We start from the raw sequence: 22493 nt of genomic DNA, 5'->3' as shown, positions 1-22493 counted from the left end.
AATATTGCCGTGTAACCTAGTAGGGGTTGTTGAATATTCACCTAACATACCTGTTTTCTTCTGTAGAAGCTGAGGAGTGGTACAACAGGTGTATCTGCATTGATTGTAGGGAACAAGCTACACATAGCATGGCTAGGGGACTCGCAGGTAATGCTTGTGCAGCAAGGAAAAGCTGTGACATTAATGGAACCTCACAAACCAGAAAGAGAAGTAAGTCTGACTTGTTTTTTTTGTCTCATATGTGTGTTGTCAGAATCTCTCTTGAAACCTTTGGAATCAAGCCTTCTTAAGTGTTTGGTGCTTTACATAATTACATATATTGTATGATAGGATTCAGAGAATTGACAATTTCTTTTTTTCCATCCATGCCTGTGTTTTGAAAAGGTGATCCCTACAACTATGCCCCCTTGAAAGTACTGACGGTACTGGTAGTCCTGACTTCAGTTCCCGCTCAGACTGTCTTTTCAAAATTTGTAGTAATTAAAGACTTTCACAGAATTTTTGTGTGTGTGTGAATTTAAAACTGCCTGTTATAAATTAACTTATTAATTTGAGATTAACAGCTATTTAAAATGTTAGTAGAATGCAAGTCTTTCATAATGCTATACCGTCATTCAAAAGCTGATGATAATCTACTAGCCTAACTGGCTTAGTGTGTTGCATTTTCTATATATTTTAAATAGCCAGGTATTTTATTACATGAAATTTAATGGGGATCTTGCGAGTTTAGATAGCATTGCACGACCCTTTGCCTTCATAGCATGAATATTTGTAATAACTGAGTACTTAAAGGATTATCAATGTGAATGCTATTGTTAAATAGTCTAGTTATCTTGTATTTTATTCCAAATATTTATATATTTACCCAATTGCTGTATGGGATAGGAAGAAGTGGCACAAAAGGGTACTCATCCATATGGGAAAAAACATGCAGATATGAAAAACTTAAGAATTGTGCTTTTTTTGTGGACAAGCCATGGTATGGTTGGGAAGTAGGTGGGTTGTTTCCAGTAATCTTAAGTGCATGATTCCGAGCTAGATTCTGATATGTGTGTTTGCTATGTTCATAGTATAAATACAGAAGCTGACGCAGCTCTTGGTTTTGGGGTTTGTCTTTTTTTTTCCTCTTCAATTGGATAAGAACAAGGTCAGTAAGCCATGGGTAGGTTTTCAGTATAAAAATTGTATTCTACTGTTTTTCAGGATGAGAGAGCACGTATTGAGACTCTGGGTGGTTGTGTAACCTATATGGACTGCTGGCGGGTTAATGGTACCTTGGCTGTTTCCAGAGCAATTGGTAAGATAAGCCATTAGAATTAGTATTGTTCAGATTAAATTTGATTAAAACACACCACCTGAGACTGTATGTTTGCTGTAAATGACGTTTTGCTTAGCATCGACCAAATAGCAAACCACTCTTACTGTCTTTGCCATAAGGCTAGCTTACAGCTATATAACTTACATAGCTTGCAGCTATATAATCTTACTGGTTTTACCATAGGCATAGAATATTGTTTTATTTTACATACTGGCAATGACAGTCCTAATTCTTTTATACTTCGAAGTCTTTTGCTTCTTATAAGTGTCTTTGATACCATGGTGTTCTATGGTAGCTTAAAAAATGTAAAGTATTTAATTTTTAAAAGTGGAGGAAGTAATAAATGTTCATCTAGCCTTCTTTATGTGTCTGAATGTCTGCTTTGTGGGTTTTTTTGTCCACTTCAATATTAATATATCTTTCTCCTGACTGCAGTTCTTCAGTCAGATCGCTGCATCCTCCTTCAAATCACGCATATCCAGCAATTTAGGGCATTTTAATTGTAATATTCCAGAATCTTATTAAACGAGCTTACTTTGCTACTCACCAATTAGGGCAAAAAGAGAAAAAACCCTGGGCAAGTACAGTAGATAACTGTAATGTATGAGTGGAAGCAAATTAGTATAGATTTGTATAATACTATTTGGATCAATAGCAACCCATGTTTAATAAGTATGTCCATATGAAACTGATAAACTAAACACAATGAGCAGATTCTTGTGGCATTGTGCTGTATATCTCGACAGCTAAGAAAAATCTTATTTTCATAGCATTCTGAAGGCTGTACAAGAGACATACCTGCAAAATGAAGGCCTGACTATCTCCTTGCACAAATGTATTTCAGAGAGAAAAAACTTTGAAAGAATTTCCTTAGTTTCCCTGCAAAATTAGGAAAGCATGAATTAGAGTAACCCCTTAGAAGCCAACTGGATTTACATAGGTTCCAAGCGTTCTTAAAGAAACAAAGGCCTTCCATGCTTATTCCATAGCTTTTCACTACTCTTGTCCTGCATCAGGTACCTCTGGAATATGATCTGGCTGTCCTTGAGGATGGTAAAAGTAATTGATGGGTGAAGAAGTAACTGTTTACATTTGAAGTAATAAAGCCTTTGTTTTGATTGTTTGTCTTAGGTGACATATGTCAGAAACCCTACATCTCTGGTGATGCAGATGGAGATTCATTTGAGCTGACTGGTTCTGAAGATTACTTGCTCCTAGCCTGTGATGGATTCTTTGACGCTATCAAGCCATATGAGGTTGTAGACTTGGTCCTAGATCATTTAATGCAAACCAAAGGAGTGGGTCTCAAAGCAGCTGAAAGACTGGTGGCTGCTGCAAAGGAGAATGGATCCAGTGATAACATCACTGTTCTAGTGGTGTTCTTGAGGGATCCTCAGGACATCTTGGCAGACTGTCTCAGAGACCCTAAGAGCCTTGGGGCTGGTGATGATGCTCGGAGCTCACCCTTTAATTTCCTCAGCTGTGAGGCAGCAGCCACACAGTGACAAAGTCTGCTTAATCCAGAATGTTCAAATAAGTTCACATAAGGAACTGCTTTCCACTGAAGAAGCCTCTAATGCAATAGGTGAAACATGTTAGGAAAAAAATGACAAATGGACAAACATTTAACAGAAAGGCAAGACTCCTTTTACTGAGTTCCCATTTGTCTTTTCCTTCCTTCCCCCTCCTTTCAAAAAAACACTGAGCAGACGTGGAGATTGTACAGCTATTTCGTCTCTGGGAGCAGACTTCTAAAGTGTGTCCCAGGGCTGCTGGTCATAACCCTCTGCCCTGGAAGTGGTAAGAAACCATAATATGTATAAGCTAATGGGTGAGAATACCCGTTTGTGAATTCTGAGTGAAAATTTAAATTAGCGCTTAAAAAGAATGCTGTATGTTATATTTAATTGTGATGTTACTTTGGAGATTGGGAGGAGAGAAGCGGTCACCATCACAGAAAAGCTTGTTACTGCATGTGGTCTGTAGGAACAGGCTTGGTGTGCGAGAGACTGGGTGACACCATTATGCTCTGTAAGTTGCTTTTGTTTTGTACCAAAGATGATATTACAAGAATGATGTGGCCTCTTTATTCAGAGACATTTAATTTTGTGTGTATGGAAAGGAGAAAATGAAACTGAATGCTCCAGAAAGAGAGCAAGAAAGCTAACTAGAGATATCCCAGGCAAAATGATACAAAATCAGCTGCTTTGTGGGATGCTCTGGTTTACAAACTGGAATCCAATATTTAACTGCACTGGATTATTTCTCCCTAACAAACACGCTTTATTAGTTATTTGGCAACCTGAAAAGAAAGGACCCTTATTGTTGTATTTGAGAGACATCTTTACAGTATGTACGCTCTAGCAGTTAAATATGCTCTGTTTCTGCTTCTTTTTTGTGTACTATAACAAGTAAGGATTGTATTTTTATTCTAAGTGTTTTTTTGTTTATTTACTGAACTTTACAGTTGGAGGAATTTTTTGCAGTGTTACTTTATTTTGTTGTGGTTTTTATTTAAATTAGAATTTTAAAGTGGCTGTGTCTTTATTATCTGGTTTTAAAAACTGACTACCCTCAAGTGCCTTAAATATTTCACCCAAGGATTGCTTGCTTCCTATGATATTCTGGTGAGCCAGTTTATAGTGTTTTTAAAATGTGACTTTTTTATTTTGTTAATATTAATGTTTAATGCACTTAAATGTTTCATTTTTGTGAATTATTTTAGTGGGAACTAGGTTTCAAGAAAACATGTCTTTCATTGTTGCCAAATCTTGTGGCTTGTAGTAAAAGCTTCACAATACTTACTGTGACTTACCCCTGCCCCATACAAAAAGCTCTAGGTAGTTAATCATAAAGTAACAATCTGAGTCATCATGACTTTCATTGAAAAACAAATACGCTTCTGACCTTCGCAAGAGAATTTAATAACACAAACTAGAAACAGTTTAGTAACAGGTTTTGATTAATAGATGGTTAATTTGGCCATACTTCATGAACTTTTTGGGTCTAAATAACTTTCTAAGGGGATGTGAAGCTAAGGTGAGGATGAATGAACCTTAATGAATGTGTATGTTGTTGTGCAACTGTTATATCCATTACATGCTAGAGCCTCTGGTTGTGTTTTGTCTTGCCTTGCTAGCCTGGCTAGCAGGACTCAACAAGATCTGAAGGCTCAATGGTAAATGTGTTAGTAATTTCTGTATCTAAACAAGAAGTGCTTTACATCTGGCAGCAAGATTGTATGCCTAATTTAGAAGCACATGGCATTGCAATATGTCAGTCCTGTTGATTAAAATGTGTTGAACATTAATGTTGCTTAAGGAGGAAGTTTAGTGGAAGAGTTGAGATGGCTAAAAGGAAGAACAGAGCGGCACTGTTTATGTCCATAGTGTCTCTGAAGCGTTAGCTAGTGTGGGGCAATGCAGTTACCCAAGCAACTTGAGTTTTTTGCTGGATTACTATGGATGATTGTACAGTTTAACATAGAAACTCCTCAGTGAGCTACCATCTCATTACATAGCAACTCGGACAGTGACTTCCTTGTTTTGCTGTGCAACAACAGGAGCTTCTCCTCTGAGAAGGTTGCAAACTCGTTTCCCTCCTACATTTTGCTGTCCTAAAATATGTGGGGAAGGTTTTCTGTGATGGCAACCTGGTAGGGTAGGTGTTAATTTTTGTAGTGAGCCTACTTCAGTTAAGGAAGCCTTTAGGCTTGCGTAGTAATCCCTTTGGATTTACTATCTCCTATCTCTTTGATTTCTAACCCAGATATTCAGTGTCATGCTAAATTCTGATGACCACTAGTGCCTCTTGGTGTCTTGGAAATAGTTCTCATTAATAATATAGTAAGAATCATACAGTATTGTTTGATTTCACTGCTATCTGAGGTTTATCAGGAGAGGGGGAAGCTATTGTATTCATGAAGGGAGGTGTGAAATGTTGGTAAATTCACAGTACAGTTCAGTTTCTGAAATTTGCCAAATTTCCTGAAACATGGAGGGAACTGAACAAGCCAAATTCTTTGTAATAATCCTTCTATTTCGACCTTTTTGGGGCAGATTTGTGTTACAGAGGAAATAAAGTCTTAAGTCTTTCAATTGATACTTCCAGCTCTGTGAGAATATCCTTTTTTGTTTCAAACTTGATAGATTTTTTTTTTTTTTTTTTTTTAAGGGAGCTAAGTGAAATGGGCCTTTAGAAAGCTGTCTGTGGTAATCAAAAACTTAATTCTCAGGCTATGCTCTAGGGAAGAAATTCTGCATTCTGAGAAGCTGTTCCCATATATAGATGTTGTCATTCTGAATGACCTAGTGCCTCATTTCTTTGAGATGGAAGTGGGTAGGAATAGTCTTTGGGAACTCATACAGATTTCAGCAGGGATAAAAAATATTTCTCTTAATTTTTAGAGACTTCTTACTAGCTTTAAAAAGTCTGGTCCCATCTATAGGTTTTGTAACTGGGTCAAAAATGGCAGTTTGTATCCTATCAGTGGAATAAATAAGTCTTAGCATGTCATCTACAGTAAAATTCCAAATTCTGTCTGGGGGGAAAATTGGTTTTGGAGATGTCTTACCTATTCTTGACAGCCTGATCAAAACCTATGGAAACTTCTTTTTTTTTTTTCTTTTTTAAACTGAAAAACCAACATTAAATTTGATGTTAAATCAGTAATGAAAGTATGGCACAGGATGCAAGTATGGATTTTGGAAGTGCACTTTTAAAATTCTATTGAAAATGGTCATCAGGATGGTCTTGTCGTTGGGATAGCAAGGCAACCTCCAATTTTTGTTTCGCTTGTGACTTTGATATCACTTTCAGAAGCCACCGGGTATAATGCGTAATACTGTTACAAGAAGTGTCAGTAGTATGGGTGAGGAGAGAGGGGAAGGAGCTCTAGCAGAAGGTATGAAGTTGAACTAAATAGTCCAAAATATGGACTGGTGCTATGTTGTGAATTTATAGTACTAATCTGCTACATTAGCTTTTCTTATCTTTCCTCTTAAAACTTTTGGATTTCAGGTGTTGGCTGTTCTGTTCTGTTTTCCTTCCCTCTTTTGGGAAGGGTTAAAAATAATGCGTAATTTTGGTGAGAGAATGCTCTTGCCTCTCTGGGCCTTCCCAGCACCATCTACGATATACTAGCACTTGTCCAGCAATGTCAAATGGACTAATGACAAATTGACTAATTTGCCTGTTTCCTTGTTGTCTTTCTGATGGGCCTGCAACAAAACCAATTCTTGAGTCTAGCCAAAATCTTTGAAGCTATAGAAGTTGGCTGAAGGATTCAAGACAAATGTTCAATGAAAAATGAAAGTATTTTCATATTTTACTGGACTCCAAATGAAATGTCTGCTGCTGCATTTTAGCACCCAGCATCAGAAAACTTGCTCCTTAAAGGAGCTTGCATTTTTAAAACCGAGCATGCTTAAATTCTTGTATTGTGCTTGATTGAAAACTAGCTTAGTGGGTATCAAACATCTCTTTTGCTTATGGGTAATTCATACTTCTACCTTTCTTTCCCTTCCCTTTCCTACCCCACCTTCTCCTACAAATAAACATACCTAAGACGGTAAGTCTTCTGGGTATGACATAGACAAGATTACAATTTTACAAATTACATTTGTTAGGGGGTTGGTTTGGGGGTTTTTTTGAGAATACAGAGGACACAAATGCAGGAAAATTTTTAGAACAGAGGGAGATTAAGTAAAATCTACCCTCTGAGTGATGGAGGAGTGAAAGAGAGAGACAGGAATGCATTTAAGTATTATTAATGCCTATTTTAAAAAGGAAGTGGGCTGGAAAATAGAGCTACAAATGTCAGTTCTTTAGAGTGAAATACCAGTGCTTGAAAGAGTTAGAAACACACCCATTAAAAAGGCAAAACTCAGATGTGGTAACTGTGTCTTCAAACAGCCAAGGAAGGAATTGCAGTAAAAGCATCTGAGGTGACTTACTGTGACCTCTCAACACCGTCTTGGAAGCTAATGCTACTAAATGGGTTTTTCTAAACATCTTTATGTGTAAGGTAGTGCTAAGAGGGAGCATTCAGTATATGCAGTTACTGGTCACAGTGCAACTGCTGCCATGAGTAAATGCCATGAAGTGTGTTAATGAATCGATGCGGCTGGTGAGCTCTCATAAGATGAGTAATTGGGCATGGAGTGGTTACAGCAGAGTTGGCAGTTGAATAGTGTTAATCACAGTGATGACTTTAATAACATTTAATAGACACTTATCTGAATGCAAAGTCAGATGAGATACTGCTCTTTTTAAAAGCATTTCCAGTGCTATTAGCTTTCTGTCATGAAAAGCCACTAAAATTTCCATTTTTTTGTTGGATGTTGGGAAAAGTGCTTCTCTTGCTTTCTGAATTCTGGAGAAAAGTTGGCTGTCTGCACTGGAAAACCCATTTTCAGTTGATAGCTTAAAGCAGCTGTTTGGGGTTGAAACTTCCCTCCCAGGCAATCCTTTAAAAAGTAACAAAAAAGGTTTTTCCAAAACAAGTGGCTGAGGAACATAGGTATTTCTAAATGGCATTGAACAAAAGGTAACCAGCAAATACCCTCAATCTGTAAAGGACATAGACAGTTGAGCTGCTTAAAGTCTAAATTAAGATTGCAGCTTCACTCTTTGTGTAAGTGAGACTGTGTTGGTTAAATCACTCGTATTCTTGTGGATGCAGGTACTTAATGCACAGCACCAGACACGGTCTATTTCTATTCTTATATTACTGAAGTATCAAGCAAATGCTTTAGGGAGAAGGTGGGGGGATGTTAGCCACAACAGAGCAGATTGCAGATGATTCATATATAATTTAGCTCTAGTTAAGCCTGAATTAAATTTCCCTGCTTTAGTTCTATTACTGTCCCTTTTACAATTGGGCCTGTGCCGTCAGACAAAATCCTGCTAGGAAGTAATGGTCCATTTCCCCTTTTTGAGGAGCAAATAACTCCTGATGGATAAAATGTCAGTCAGGAAGGGTTGGAGAGGGAGAAAAATGAGCTTTCAAATGAGTGCAAAACTTCCCAATCTATGCTGAGTTATGTATTCTCTCTAAACACGTTTATTGTAGGTCTGCATTTGAATAGTTGTGCTGGAAAGCAGTGGGTTTTCTGCCAAGCTAGTCATAACCTTTAAAACTGACAGCACCAAAACCAAGAGACTAGTCTTCCCTGCTTTCCTAAATCAAGCCACTAAAACAGCCAGCCCTGTTGAGTATTTGTTTTGCAGCGTTGACAGCTCTAAGAGCTAAGCCAGCCACTTTCTGCATATGTTTTGGTTGGGTTTAATATATTTATTGGATTTTACTTTATCTAAAGTTATTTCTATTGGTATCAATTGTGTCAGCTGAAAAGTAATCAAACGGAGACATGAGGGAGTGACTGGACCGGGACACCTATCTGTCATAGACTCTTCTTAAAATACTACCTTAAAATGAACTGGTAGGCTCTTGTGATAACCTTATCTCTGAATAGAACAGGAAACCAAAATGTTACAGAGAATCACTTAAACCTTTACTTTGGTGTGGCCCATCAGAGACTGAGCACTCACAAGCCTTCCCCACAAGCTGTTCAACGTTGCTAGTTTAATGTGTTTTCCAAGCTGTGCATGCTGCTGCTGCTGCTGCACACAAAAATAAACAAAAGACAGCTGTGTTGGCAGCATAGAAAATTTAGAAAGATGCAGCTTTTGTCAAACAGAAGAGGACAAAATCAATAGGAAAAGAAATGTTTTCAAGCTTCTTGGAATGCAAACAATGGAATAAAAAAAGTAAGCTAGAAGAGTTGGCAGTGCACTGTCAGCTTAAAACCACTGTTTTAAGGAAATGAATTTGGCTGCTTTGTAATGTCTGCTTTATTTTGTTAACAAACTCCTCTCAGTCAGGGTTTCATGTCTTCTTGTTGATATGTGCTTTTTAGTCTGCAGAGAGAAGATATATTTAACTTTCTAAGGAGCTGAATGCATCTGGTTTTGTGACTAGTTAGATTATGAGTGTTGAATTTTCTCTCAACTCTTAATCCTGATTACTAATTTCCAGGAGATATTAATATAGCAAGTACTGAACTTATTAATGATTAAATGGTTCTGGATTTCCATGCACAAGAACTTCATCAGTCTTTCCTGATCTAGCGGATCACTTCTTGGAAGTTTATTATCATTTGTGTGGCAATACATTAGGCATGTGGAAGGTTTGTTGCTTTGGTAAATGGAGCTGGAAGGTGTAACCATCACTCCCTGCAGGAAGTATTTATCCTTTTATCTAAGGAATGATGGTTCCTTTTGGATGTCTAAGGATAAAGAGATAATAGCTAGGAAACTAGAGAGATCCTATGGGGACCTTCTCAGGGCAATTAAATACTATGACTTCCTCTTTTTCACATTGCCCTTTCTAACTTTGTTAAAAGGCATTCTGCTTAATACTGGATGATTAATGCTGCTTTTTTTTTTTTTCTTTCAGTGTGTTTAATAATAGCAAGATGTTTGTTTTGTTGGGGGCTAAAATTTTACATTGGCAAAAAAAAAAGGCCAGTATAAAGTTTTAACTTTAAGTACTTTTAACTTACTTAACTACTTTAACTACTTCTAACTTCCTCTTCTGAAAAGTCAGTCCTGCTCTGTCTCCTCCTTATTCTCTTCCCAATTTTGTTTTTCTTCTATCTTTTATGTCCTTTTACACTGTCAGCCCCCCTCCCCAAGATGCTGCTTCTTAGACTGTAAACTCCATTGGCTGTTAAGTCAGTTCACTTGCCACGTTATAATTTTAATTTCATCTGTGTTCATAGTGAATGTGGTCTGATCTTTGGAAGCCTGCAACACCAAGAGTGTAGAAAGTACCATGTCAGCTAGGAAGATAAGACACTACAACTGTTGTGTCTTTGGCATTGACCACTAATGGATGTGTAAGAAGAAAAGCCTGTTATTTGCATGTTATTCCATACAAATACTTAAGCTTATTTCAGGTAACAGCAGCTCTCATCCTTAATACAGGACTTCAGAAATATACTTGTCTCTGTATTTCCTTGTTCCTGCAGATTGCGTTTTCAAACATTTGCACTGTTTAGAGTAGGGGAAAAAAAGCTTTCTAACTTTCTTCAACAGTTCAGTTCTCTCTCCTTCTTGCCCTAGTTGACGGAACAGACAGGTTGGTAACTGCAGCATACCACATGGCTAATCAACCTCTCAGTCAGTGTAATTCTTCACTGTCTGCTCTGTACGATAACTTCAATCCTGTGCTTATTTAGTGGTAAGTTAGACCTCTGTGACTATTCCTGCTGACTTAAAAATATGTGTTCTTATCAGTATTAAAGTAGTACAAGAGCAGAACTGTTGCTTTAGGCACATTTCTTGCCACTGTGTTGGCTAATGAACCTTGAATGAAAGTAAGAGGGCCAGTGACTTTGAAATAGGAGCTGTTAGCCAAGTGTTGTAGAATTGTAGTCCTTATTTATTTTGTATGCTAATCTGCACTTGTGACCCTGAGCAGAAAAGCTGCAGTACAGCAGGTTTTATAAGCTGTGGCTTAACCAGTTATCTAGTATCTTAAAACTCTTATTTAAGCTGACTGATTTTGTGCACAGGTCAGAAACCTGCTGTCATTGATCATTAAATGCTATGCATATTGTACATTCATTTACATGGATTGTTCTAATAGTGCTTGTGTGTATTATGCTACATTACCATATTTTTATATATATATATATATATGTGTGTGTATGTATTGCATGAGGTTCAATTGTTGGGGTTTTTTTGTATCGTCACTTTTGTATTCACACGGTGCCTCATGTATCTATTTGCATATTGCAAGAAGTTGTTTCAAAGCAGTGATTGGAAACAGGCGGGGATAAGAACTCTCCACTGTAGGATCTGATGTTTCTGAAGTATTAATAAAGTATAGTGATTCAAAGCATTGTTTGTTTCTTTTCTTAAATGTATTTTTCATTCTAATACTTCAAGTAGCTGGATCCACAATGGTCATATTCCACATCTTTGAGTGGTTACTCTGTCACCAAATCTTACCTTCTTCCATAGGGCCCTTCTGGGAAGAGACCAGTGGAAGCGCTAGAAGGAAACAATCCTTGGGATCACAGAGCATGCTTACTTGAAAAGATGATGTCACTAAAACCATCTTAGAAGTGGACTGTGTACTTCTAATTAATTTGGTCTAAGTTTTCTTTCATTCTTTTTACCAGCTAACAACAGCAATAATGCAGGTTGTTTGGTGTACTACCTAATGTCTTACAGTAATGGGATAATGATCTGAAAGACCCTGTTGCAGCAGAGATCATGACAATTGTTCTTTACTTGCATACTTGTTAAAGAAGTGGCCTTTAACTGCCAAAGTGGAAGGGTGGACAGTGAGTTCTTGGAGTACGTTAAGGTTAATTTACTACAGAACATAGAGAAGTTTTGAGAAGGATGGTAACTTTCAAAATGTAAGTATGGCTTGGAAGCTAAGCTAATCTGTGTGATTGTTTCTGAAGTGCTGGTGTTCATATCCTCAAGAAAGGAAAATGTAAGGAGAGCAGGACGGGGATAAGAGACTTGAAAAAAGAAAGCTTTAACAGTCTTGGGGATCTGAGAGATGCAGTCTTCAGGCAGTTTGTCTAAATGCTGTTGTACTTATCCTAGTGAAGAAGAAAAATAAAAATCTAGTAAGAGTCCAGGGTGCTGCGTCAGAGGGAAGCAGATAAGGTGTTTCTTGAAATACAAAAATAAGGATAACCATAATAATCATCAGGTAGATTCTACTCAAGATACTGTGGGCATACTTGAACCTACTTCAGATCAAACCTCAAATGTCTTAAAAATATCTTCCATTTCATGGTTCTGAATGTTTTGTTGGTTTGGTTTCTGTTTTTTTAACAGAATTCCAGGGGTGAAAATTCACTTGTAATAATCTCTCGAAAAGTAGCAAATTCTCAGAAAAGTGTAGGTTGGGGATTTGCTTGACTAGGTTTAGCAGCAGTTCCCTAGCCTGTAATTCACTTAGCTCAGCAGGGAGCATAAGCAACAGCTAACTGCTGCTGTTCTTTCCTGATTATGGAAAGCAACTATGGGAGTCCATCAGCCAGGTAACTCCACAATCCAAAGGCAACTGCAGCTACTCTTTGCTGATAACAACACAGAGCTGAACAAAATCACTCCAGTGTCTTGTAGGCATCTTTGATACTTCCTAACAAAGGGTGCCATCTTCCTATAGATCTGAGCCCATTCCAGCTGCAGTTGAGAACAGGACTGAACATCACTATTGTTTCTCCTTGCTGGTGCCCAACATTGGCTTTACTGTCTCCTTTTGATTAGTAGGAGGTGAAATCCAGACGTTGCTGATTCTTGGCTGGCTGTGCTGTCTTACTCGTGAATGTTTTCTTTTTCATCTAGCAGATCTCCAATAGACCATGGGGCTCATAGCCAACCTTCTGCTCTGTGATATCAGTCATATGCAGTCTCTGTTGCTCATGGGTTTGAGCAAGAAGCGCTCAATAAGCCCATGGAAATAAATGTAAAACTTTGATTTAAAGCTACATGAAGCTAAACTTAGATGCCATTGGTGGGGTTCATGACACAGAAGCATTATCCACCTCAATTGTTTAAGCAAGGAATAACAAATATTCATGTCCTGTTTAACCACCCCCATTTGATGTATGTTTCTTTGCGGAAAATGTGCTGTAAAATCTGTAGCCACTCATTTCCTAGGCTGTAGAAAGTAATGAAATAACACTGGTGATGAGGCAAATGTTTCTGTTTCAGACTGAATTAGTGACTGTTACAACACAAATGAGGGCTATTTAATTCTTGTAATGCTCCTCAGTTTACCTTGACTAGTATTTGCTGGTTTCATCCAGGTTCTCTAGGAAACTTTACTGGGGGTTGCTATGCAGAAATTAATTCTTCAGCTCTACCAGATCAGTCTGGAAATGCCTGTCCTCTACACCTGGGAAATGGAGTGAGCAGAAGTGCTTCTTCAGAGACTAGGAGATCTTTAAGAAATATGGGCTGTCCTCTAGTAATGCAGACTTAGCATGTCTCTGCTCTTTGGCGAGGGCCAGACAAAACATTGTTTTCTGCATCTAGATCAAGTTTGCTATTCAAGTAGCACTAATGTAGATTACAGGCTTTCATGTTACTGTGTCTAAGTTTTTGCCTTTTTTTTTTTTTTTTTTAAGAAATCCAGAATAACCTTGAATATGTCATGCAGAAAGTTACTTGTAAATTATGTGTAGAGACTGTAATGGGTATTTACCTGTTTCACCAAACTGATAATGCAGTTTTGCATATGTAACTGTGCAGATGTCTTACAGCCAACATCCCTTATATAAAAAAAAAAACCAACAATTTTTTCGAAGTGTTACGCTGTTCTTGAACTTTTCTGTTTTGGATATCTAACAAAAGCTGTTACCTGTTGCACTACAACCAATTCTTGATATCTTGTTAGATGCTTTTTGACACTTGCAATTTGGGTTTGTTGGTTTTTTTTTACTGGAGTTAAAATGTTTTGAAGTTTGGGTTTGCCATGTTCTCATGTTGTTATGTTGAGCTGTTTGGAAAGAATCTGAAGTTCTCATTAGAATGAGAAAATATTTAAATGTTTAAATGGTGCAGCTGTTATCTAGCCTTCAAATAGAAGTGGCTCTTGGAAAGAAATATTCTGAACATGCCTTGACAAACATAAACCTGCTCATTTTATATAAGAGTTCATTGTATGCTTGAGGCATGTAGTAAGGCAAAACCAAGTCTTTTGCATAGCCTAAAAGAAAAAATTCTAGCTATGTTGTGGTGGGCCAGACTAGCTACAACACTGCAGTCTGCAGTTCGGTGATGTTCTATTTTCCCTGAAAAAGATTGCACAAACGATAGAAAAGAGGCTTACTTCCCACATCATATTCTAGGCTGTAGAGTAAGCACTTCCAGGAAAAAGCCTGTGACCTCCTTCTACCCAGCCTGATTTTTCTGCGTAGACCTTCGGCTTCTGAGCCCTTCCACAGGACGGGAAACCGCTCCTATCTCAAGGTAAGGCAAGGAGGGTCTCGGTATGGAAAAGGCAAATTGTTCTGCAGGTGTCTGAATATTCCTTCAGGGCTTTGTGTTTCTACCCCTAGAGGGCTCCCTCTTTCCTTTGGCCAAAGCAGAACGAATAGGAAAAGATACGTGATGTTGCCCGTTGCCACAAATTGTTCAAAAGAGCCGCCTGCGTATTGTGTCATTCCCATAATATTTTCATCTGGCAGGTAGGCACTGGAAAGCTGAGTGGGAAAAGTTTCTTTGCATGATGATCTCTTCCTTCCTTCCCCATATCTTTTAAGATGTTGCAGTGTTTCTGGCACTAATTCTGTGTTTTGCTTTTTACTGGTTAAAATTCAAGTAGTTGGTTCAGGCTGGGGTACGGCTGTCCAATACCAGATCTCTGATAATGGCCAACAGCAGTAATGTGGGGAGAGTGCAAAAAGCCTTTTACATGGGTGGCAGGAAAGAAGTCATTCAGGTAAAGAGTGGGACTAAACAAGTATAGGTTACAACAGTATTCCTTTTCTCATCTCTTAGTCAAGGTTAAAAAAATCTGAAGCCTTGTTTCTCTTTATATAAAGACATAAAAGGTATTTCTCTGTGTGTTTATCAGGCTATAAGAGATACCTCTCTTTTAGTCTACAGCCCAGTTCCTTTACGAAACCAAGTTCTGGTGTCAGTGTGGGGGAAAGGAAAAAAGATTTTAACAATGGACCAGAAGACACTTTGGGCTTTCTGTATAATTAATTATAGTCATTTAAAATCTTGTGCAAAGTCTATGCTTGAAGAAGTTCTAAGTTATAATTAAGCCAAGCTGCTAACGATGGATCTAATTGTTAGGTTACAGACAGGCACAGGTAACACGAGTTGGGCCACTGACATCAGATATTTCACCCAATTGCTTTCTGTTGATGCAGCTAATTCCACACAACTGTTCCAGCAGCTGGAATGACTGGCATGGGGTGAAGCGCGGATGCACGTCAGTTTTCCCTGACAGACTTAACTGGCCAAATGTCATTGGTCTTTAAAGGTACCGCGTCCTCAGTGTTGGCTCTCAGAAGACTCCGTGGAGCACAGCTGCTTTAGCACTGCTCCTGTTGAACCCCTGCTATTGAGGGGCTCGAGATGGGAGGATGAATTAGACACTGAAATGGCTTTGCCAATTCCCCCTTTCTATCGTATCAGTCACCTGAAGTGTCGTATCTTTCTGAAGAAATGAAACGTTGCAGTTGAGGCAGAGGTCAAATTCAACAGTGTAGGCAGGCTTTGTTGTTGCATTGCAAGCCTGTTTTTAAAAACAAAAAGTAATCCTCTCCTCCTCTCTGTCCCAGCCTTCGATGGATTTTCATCACTTCACAATGTTAGAAATATCAAATCATACATGGACAGACCTTCTTCTGGCTACAGATCTAAAGCTGGTTGCCTGTACTGGTGATTGATGAGGATACTAAAGTAAACATCAAACCCTAGACGTTCAGTATTAAGGTTACATTTAAAGTCTAAGTACAGTGTATTTGGAAGTTACTGGCTGAACCATTGAAACAATGTTCCTGCTACACAGTGCAGTGTATACTAATGAGAAGATTATGAGGAAAGCATTTCAAATGCTTGGCCTTGGACTGACATTAAAACCTTTGAAAAATAGTTTAATCTAATTTTTTATCCCCCGTTATGTTCTTCCTCCTGGAAATGTTTATAAGTCTGTTTTTTGCCTTAATTTTAGTATCTCAATTTGTTGTCTTGGTTTTGTCTGCTTTCTAAGGTAAAGAAATTATGGATCTGTATTCTCAGTCTTAAGCCCCTTTGTAACTGGTGGCTTTTACTTTTTTTATTTATTTGGTAAAGCTAGCAAGAGATTGGAAAGTGGCTGTTTTCTGCAGGGTAAAAGAGACAGAAATGGGATCCAAGCAATTCAGTTTTGTTTTTTTTACTTTGAAGTAGTTTAAGGAAAGGTTAATGAATCAATCCTAATACAAATACTAATGAAAACTATTCCTTTCTTACCCCTACTAATAATCACTTTTTGTAGCGGGAAGATATGTTGCAAAGGCCTGCCCCTACCATTAGAAAATCATCTTCTAATATTTTCTTGTTAATGAAATTTTAAGTCAATGAGCTATTCCCAAACAGCAGTTGGCCAAGCCAGGATGTGCATTAGCAGGCTAACAGCAGGCATCCTGCGCTGCTGAAGGCTGGGTGGCTCATGGCAATCCTCTAGGAGCTGGCTGCATCACTCGGAGCACTTAAGAAGTGCATTAGCGGAGCCAGTGTTGTGTTCCCATTGCCTCCTTTGGGAGACTGCTCCATTGACTAATAGATCGCACCGTCAGGAAGTCTTTCCTGTCCTTCAGTCTTACTGATCTCACTTCCAATATATAGAACTGTAACTCCTTGGACCACTCTAACGAAAAATCAAAAAAGAAAGGCAAAAAGCCATCGCACCTGTATAAAAAAATCGAAACTAATCTGTTTTTCAGTCTCCACTGTAAAACTTGTCGAACTTGGGGGTTTTAGTTAAATGCTGCCTGCGTACGTTTTGGGCTGATGGCAGCGGGATCTGGAAGTTGGCTAGCGTAACTCCCCTCATAAATAAAACTACTGCGACTTTGAATCTGTCAGTGACCGATGTGCGTGCCTGCGACATGTACAAAAGCTGGCAGCTCGTGAAAGCCGAGCCGAGCTGCTCGGGGCTCAAGGGAAGTTTGTGAAGTTACACAATGCGCTAGTTGAGATGTCACGGGGAAGCCGAGGGCTGGGGGTGTGGAGGGAAGACCACCAGGGCTGCCTTGTGCAAGAAAAAATGGTGTCAGCACGACAGCAGCCTGCAAAGCTCCCTGGCTTGGGCGGTGGGAGCTGCTTGCGGCCGTGGAGAGAGGCTGGTGTGCAGGAAGCAGCCGGAGAGAGGTTTTCACAAGGACCTGTTGTTTGGTTGCTCAGATTATATCAGCGTTCTGGCTATTGAGAGGGATTTGGCCTTTGGGGTTTGCTTTCAGCTTTATTTATTTTTGCCTGTTCTCAATTCTCTTTGTGAATACCAATATTCTGAGTCACCCAGAACGATTTCTGCCTTCATTAAAGATTCCTTCCAGCTCCCCTTCAACTGCCTGTAGGCTGTAGCCTGCCCCTGCCTCCCCCTATGCACCCTGCTGCACATATTTAGCTCTCGGTATTCCATCGCCCTTCAGCTCCCGCAGCTCTGGCACTCGAACGCCTTCAACCACGTTAAACTATATTGTACCTTTGTTTCTTTGCACAACTTGCGTTCTTCACCTGACCTGTTCTGTACTGTCCCTGCTACTTCTGAAACATCTTTTCAAGCATTTGAGACATGGCATGAGGCCATAGTTTATCCTAGTCCTACAGCAGCTCTGCTTAGAGCTGATCGAGTGAAATGGTTAAACCAGGAATTGGGCATCCGGACCCTTTAGTCTATTTCTGGTACAGGGTGTCCTTCTGTGTCACCCTGGATAAATCCATTTACCTGTTTCTGCCTTTGTTTCTTCGATATATATTGGTGTTTAAATTTTCTACGGTATCTACACCAAACAAACAGGACTATGTTTCTGGAAAACGAAAATTAAAAGATGCAATACAAAAAAGAAGTAATTGTATAGTTCTTTAATGGGTATTCCTACGTGAATTGCTGAGCTCTGTGGAACTCTAAAGCTTGGGTATAAGAAATTCTACAAATCAATAAAGAAAATAACCTGGAAAGGAGGATGGGTCTCTTATTACAGCACTAAGCGTCGATACTGTAGATGTCTTAATGCTAGTTAATGACTGTCCCTAATGGTATTCAAACAATGTACATTTGCTTTAGCTTTTTTCAAAGTCCAGATGAGCTGCTCGGAGCTCTCTTAATGATGCGAATTATTTAACGCTCATTTGTATGCAGTATGCTCCTGCTTTGAAAGTACTTCACAGAATTCGAGCCAAATTCAGCCTTGCAGCTCCACTGAAGTCACTGCTTGTCTGTGCATCTGTTGGTCGCTTTTCTTTCTGGTTTTTTTCTTCAAGAGTTAACTTCTTGTTACGTTGATTTTATTTTTTTAAAGGTAATATCTGCAAAGGGTTTTTAGTCACCCTTCTCTTCTCCCCCAAAAAGTAGCTGTAAGTACAAATGCAGTTCTGTTGATTCTCACATCTCCCTCTTAACCGCTGTGAAAGGAGGACAGGCTAAGGAGAATATAATTTTTTTTGTGTTCTTTTCTTTCCTCTACTTTGCACCTCCTAAGCACAGTTTCGGTGATATCTGGCACTCCTCCTGAAAATCATCCTGCAAAGAATCTCTGCCATCTGATGTATGCAAGATACTGAGTTCCTCTCTATGGCCCGTTTCTGGTTTAACACAACGTGAACTGATGGAGGCCCAAATCATGTACAGTTCTGCAGGTTAGTTATGCTCAGTATAACGATGTCAGGATGCACTTTCTTATGGCTGAGAACAATATGGCATGGGAGCCTGACCTGATATTTTGAACTCAAGTAGCTGCTGAAAGGTGGAACAGACATTCTTAGTTCAGGCATATGCTCACTTTTTAGTGTTGGACTTCATAACTGCAATATTCTTGTAATGTAATTTTTAACTCATCCCAACTATGTTTTTAACACACACATTGAAAGAAAATTAAAAATCATCTGCAATCATATCCTTCACTCCCCCTGGGTAATCGGTAGGGGTGTGATTTTCAGCTTACAGCGCAGACTCACAACCATCTACTGCCTGCACGGAGTAAGCGGGAGTAACGGAGAAGCATCCTTTCTAGATGTGCGCGTCACTAGGACGGGCAGAGACGTTTCTTGTCAGCTGTTAGATATTTGCTGGCAGCACCGGGGTGAGTGCCGAGACGTGGGAATAACGGGTTCATTTCCAAGCTCCACAGCACATGAATCTAGATGCCCCGTTGCCCTGTTTTATAGAATATTGTTACGGTGTATGACTGCTTCCCCTCGCCCTTTCCTGCAGCACTGTCCTCCAGCTCCTGCCCATGTTCACCCTGACGTTGTCTCCAGCTAGCTCCTTCCCCCAGCTCCTCCCTCCCCACTGCATGCCCATCCCTTTTGGCCTCTCTTCCCTCTCTCCTGCTGGGGATGGATGTAATCCCCGGAGGAATGTGGCCCACAGGCCCCTGCAGGACTTGGGCGTGTGACTCTGGAAGAGCCTCTGCTGGTGAATGCAAAGCAGGAAAAAGCAATCTCACGTCACCTGGCAGCGCAGGGAGGGAAGAGCTGGGTGTTTGTGGGCTGTTCGGTGTGCCTGGCTGTCCAGCCAGCTTATCAGACAAAAAAATAGAGGCTAGACTTTTCGGCTGCGTGTGCTATTTCCCTATTCATTGCGTCTGGGTGATGTATTCTCTGCCTGTGGTTTTAATAAATATCTTTCATAGCTACTTTCTGCTTCAGTCCCCCTTGGGTTAGCTCTTTCCAACTCAGCTGCATCAGTGCGCCGAAGATGTTAAGTCCGAGCGTGTGGAACAGAGGAAAGAGGAGAGAGGACTTCGTGTAGAGCGTCTAAGAAAGCTTTAGCTTTAACCACATCTCTGTGAAGCTGCTGTGTATTACGCAAGCCTCACCTGCAGTTTAAGTTGCACAAAGCTCTCTCACTTAATCATATCAACTCTTCTTCCCTTTCCTCTTTGTACTTATATGTCCACAGAGCATGCAAAAGTGTTTGCGAGGAGAACCCCAAGCTGCCGTGTTGGTTTTTAATGAGGCTTTGCAGGTAGGATGTTGCTGTGTTTTAGAGAGTATCCTGGAAATTTCAACAGGGATGTAGGTTAAAAAAAAAAAAAAAAAAAAGACAATTCTGTGTTTGGAAACTGAGTTTTGTCCTATGTAGTAAGCAGCCGTCTTAACCCTGCTAGAGCAGAACAAACCCCCTTTTCTAGCAGAAACCGGAGTTGTTGTTAATTAACGTCTTGCTGAAAACGAAGTCTTTGCCATCTGTTCCGCCACCTCACTAGGAATGCCACTCTCATTATGTTGATTATGTAATTAAAAATGAAAATATATTTTGGTAGAGTGCTGCATAGGCATCTGTGCTGATTCTTCTCCTGTTCCTATTTACCATCCCCTGCCCCCATCCCACAAGAAAAGGAAAAGGCGACGATTGTTTGACTCCTCGGTAGCTTTATCCCGGAGCTGCGGTGCTGGCTGCCAAGCTGGTGCACGTCGTGGGAGCAGCTACTTCAACCCTGCTGCGTTTGAGCCGTGAGTCCTTTGCGAAGCCTGGTTATTGGGTTCCTGAGAAATCCGTGGCAGGAAGCTGCCCCTCAAACTGAAGCCGCTTTAAGTTCTTGTGAGGGGTTAACTTGAATCCAGAAGAAGAAAAGTGGAAAGAAAGAGGCCTGGTTACTTCATAAGTGATAGCATGACCTCTGAGATCAGCCGGGCTGCTCCTGTTACAAATATGGCCTCTGTCTATCCAAGGGTGGAGGAAGAGAGAAAGAGGAGGGGTAGCTTTCCTGTAAGTGGGTTAGAGCAATTACTGAGGTCTCTTACAGCAAATGAAGTCGTCAGTGTGAGTCACATTCCCTTTTTTCTTTCACTGCCAAGTTTTAGGCAGCAACCAGACAGAGGGAGAAAAAAAAAAAGGAAAAAGCAACAATGGAGAAAAGTTGAACCGAAACAACCCTTCATTCGGGGTATTGTTTGACATTTTAGTTCTGATTGTACGTAGAGATAAAGAGTCTATAAATATCCTGTCTGCTGAAATTCCTTATCACAACATTGCCTGTCAGCTGAACAAATAGGTTAGGCTCTCCAAATAATACATAATTACATATGTAAATAGAAAATTACTGATTATATCCCTGCACCACATGGAATGAAGGCCTGATCACTGGAAAGGCCATTAACCTTTTCTCTTTTACTGAGAGATGCCCCAGTCTCAGGAAAGCAAACGGCACATACAGCTGTTGCTGCTGAATCGGTGCAAGCTCCGAGACCGGGCTAAAATAAGCAAGGAGATATTTATCTGACTGCCTAGACTAGATGAAAGCATCTTCTGACACTTTTTTGAAAGTATCTTAGCATTTAGTTCTGTTTAACAAATGGCTGGAAGCTTTTCTACTCTGCTTTGGAGCTTTTAATGAAGCATTGTGATTCCCATTGTGGTCAATTGTTTGACACTTTTATTATTACTGGTATGCATAGCGTTTTTTAATGTTTGACAGCTGGAGAAAGAAGTATTTTGTGCATTCAAACTTTTAGCACAAAGCTGCTGTTTTCCATTCTGCCTTTGTCTTTTATTCTTGCTGATGCAAATCAACGAAAGACAGAACTGATTAAATTACGTTTGTTTACTTTTTCCTTGATGATAATAAGACACAGCCTGCCTTTTATAAGAGACAGAAATAGAGGATGTGAATGTTTCTACAGTATTTCTAGAAAGTTTTTTTTCCCCTTACAATATAAAGGCATTTATTTGTTTCTTATGTCTTGAGGTATCAGATAATGCGCACTTCCTAATGTATATGGAATAAGAATAGAGCAATGGACGACAGTTAGCAATGGATTCCATTTGGAAAGCTTCTATCTTGTTATTTTTATTAATTCAACAGTATAGATGATCAGACCACATCACAAAACAAACACAGCACGGTACTTCTGTCCTTCACAGTAGAACAGCCTCTGATCATTACTATAGCTGTACAAGAAAGTCCCCTCCATCGCAGGCTTTAGGTTTATACGTACACGGTTGTTATCGGGTCCTGGCTTCAGTGCATTGGCACGATACTGGAAAGAAACAAGCATGGAGAGGCAGGGCTGCAGAAATAGGATACCCATGATTGTTTTGGTGAGTAATGCGCATGTCTTGTGGATTGTGTAATATTTTTTTCCTAACGCTTGTCCTGAGAAAGGAGGCCTGCGTTTGTCTGTCTTGCTTGTGCAGCGTGTTTGCAAGGAAAAAAGATCCTGGGTCAGGAGTGTGTTTCTAGAGGTCAACAGCTGCTTGTGCGATGGTAGGACAAGATCCCCAGGAGTACGGAGAATTACACCAGAAAGATTTCAGGAAGGGTATATGGCAGAAACAGGAGAGGAACAGGACGAGCAGAAAGGAGGTGGTAAGGAAGTTGCTATAAAACTGCCCTCATGACAATTTTTTTTCCTGCATTTTTCAAGAACGGAGAAAAGCGCAGCAGAGGATGGCAAAGGCAAAAGAAGTGTCTGA

General features: G+C 39.7%; 1 protein-coding gene across 7 annotated transcripts in view; it reads left to right on the top strand.

The window, feature by feature from the left end:
• The window catches only part of PPM1F (protein phosphatase, Mg2+/Mn2+ dependent 1F), a 44575-nt gene that overhangs the window by 17589 nt on the left and 4493 nt on the right, over positions 1 to 22493 (top strand). For 2 of the 7 annotated variants that reach the window (XM_030026108.1, XM_041126379.1), the window contains exons 5-7: positions 67 to 210; positions 1204 to 1297; positions 2450 to 11225. In XM_030026108.1, coding sequence (XP_029881968.1) covers positions 67 to 210; positions 1204 to 1297; positions 2450 to 2823 — 612 coding nt within the window. In that variant the 3' untranslated portion in view covers positions 2824 to 11225. Of the gene's footprint in view, positions 1 to 66; positions 211 to 1203; positions 1298 to 2449; positions 11226 to 11347; positions 11496 to 14205; positions 14524 to 18375; positions 18431 to 18555; positions 18713 to 22493 lie in introns of those variants that run through there. The other 5 variants (XR_005933271.1, XR_005933272.1, XR_005933273.1 and 2 more) reach the window with 5 other exon arrangements.

This window comes from Aquila chrysaetos, chromosome 9, assembly GCF_900496995.4.
Source record: "Aquila chrysaetos chrysaetos chromosome 9, bAquChr1.4, whole genome shotgun sequence".
NCBI lineage: Eukaryota > Metazoa > Chordata > Aves > Accipitriformes > Accipitridae > Aquila > Aquila chrysaetos.
The sequence above is the reverse complement of the archived record's forward strand: the minus strand, read 5'-3'. Positions and strand labels throughout refer to the sequence as shown.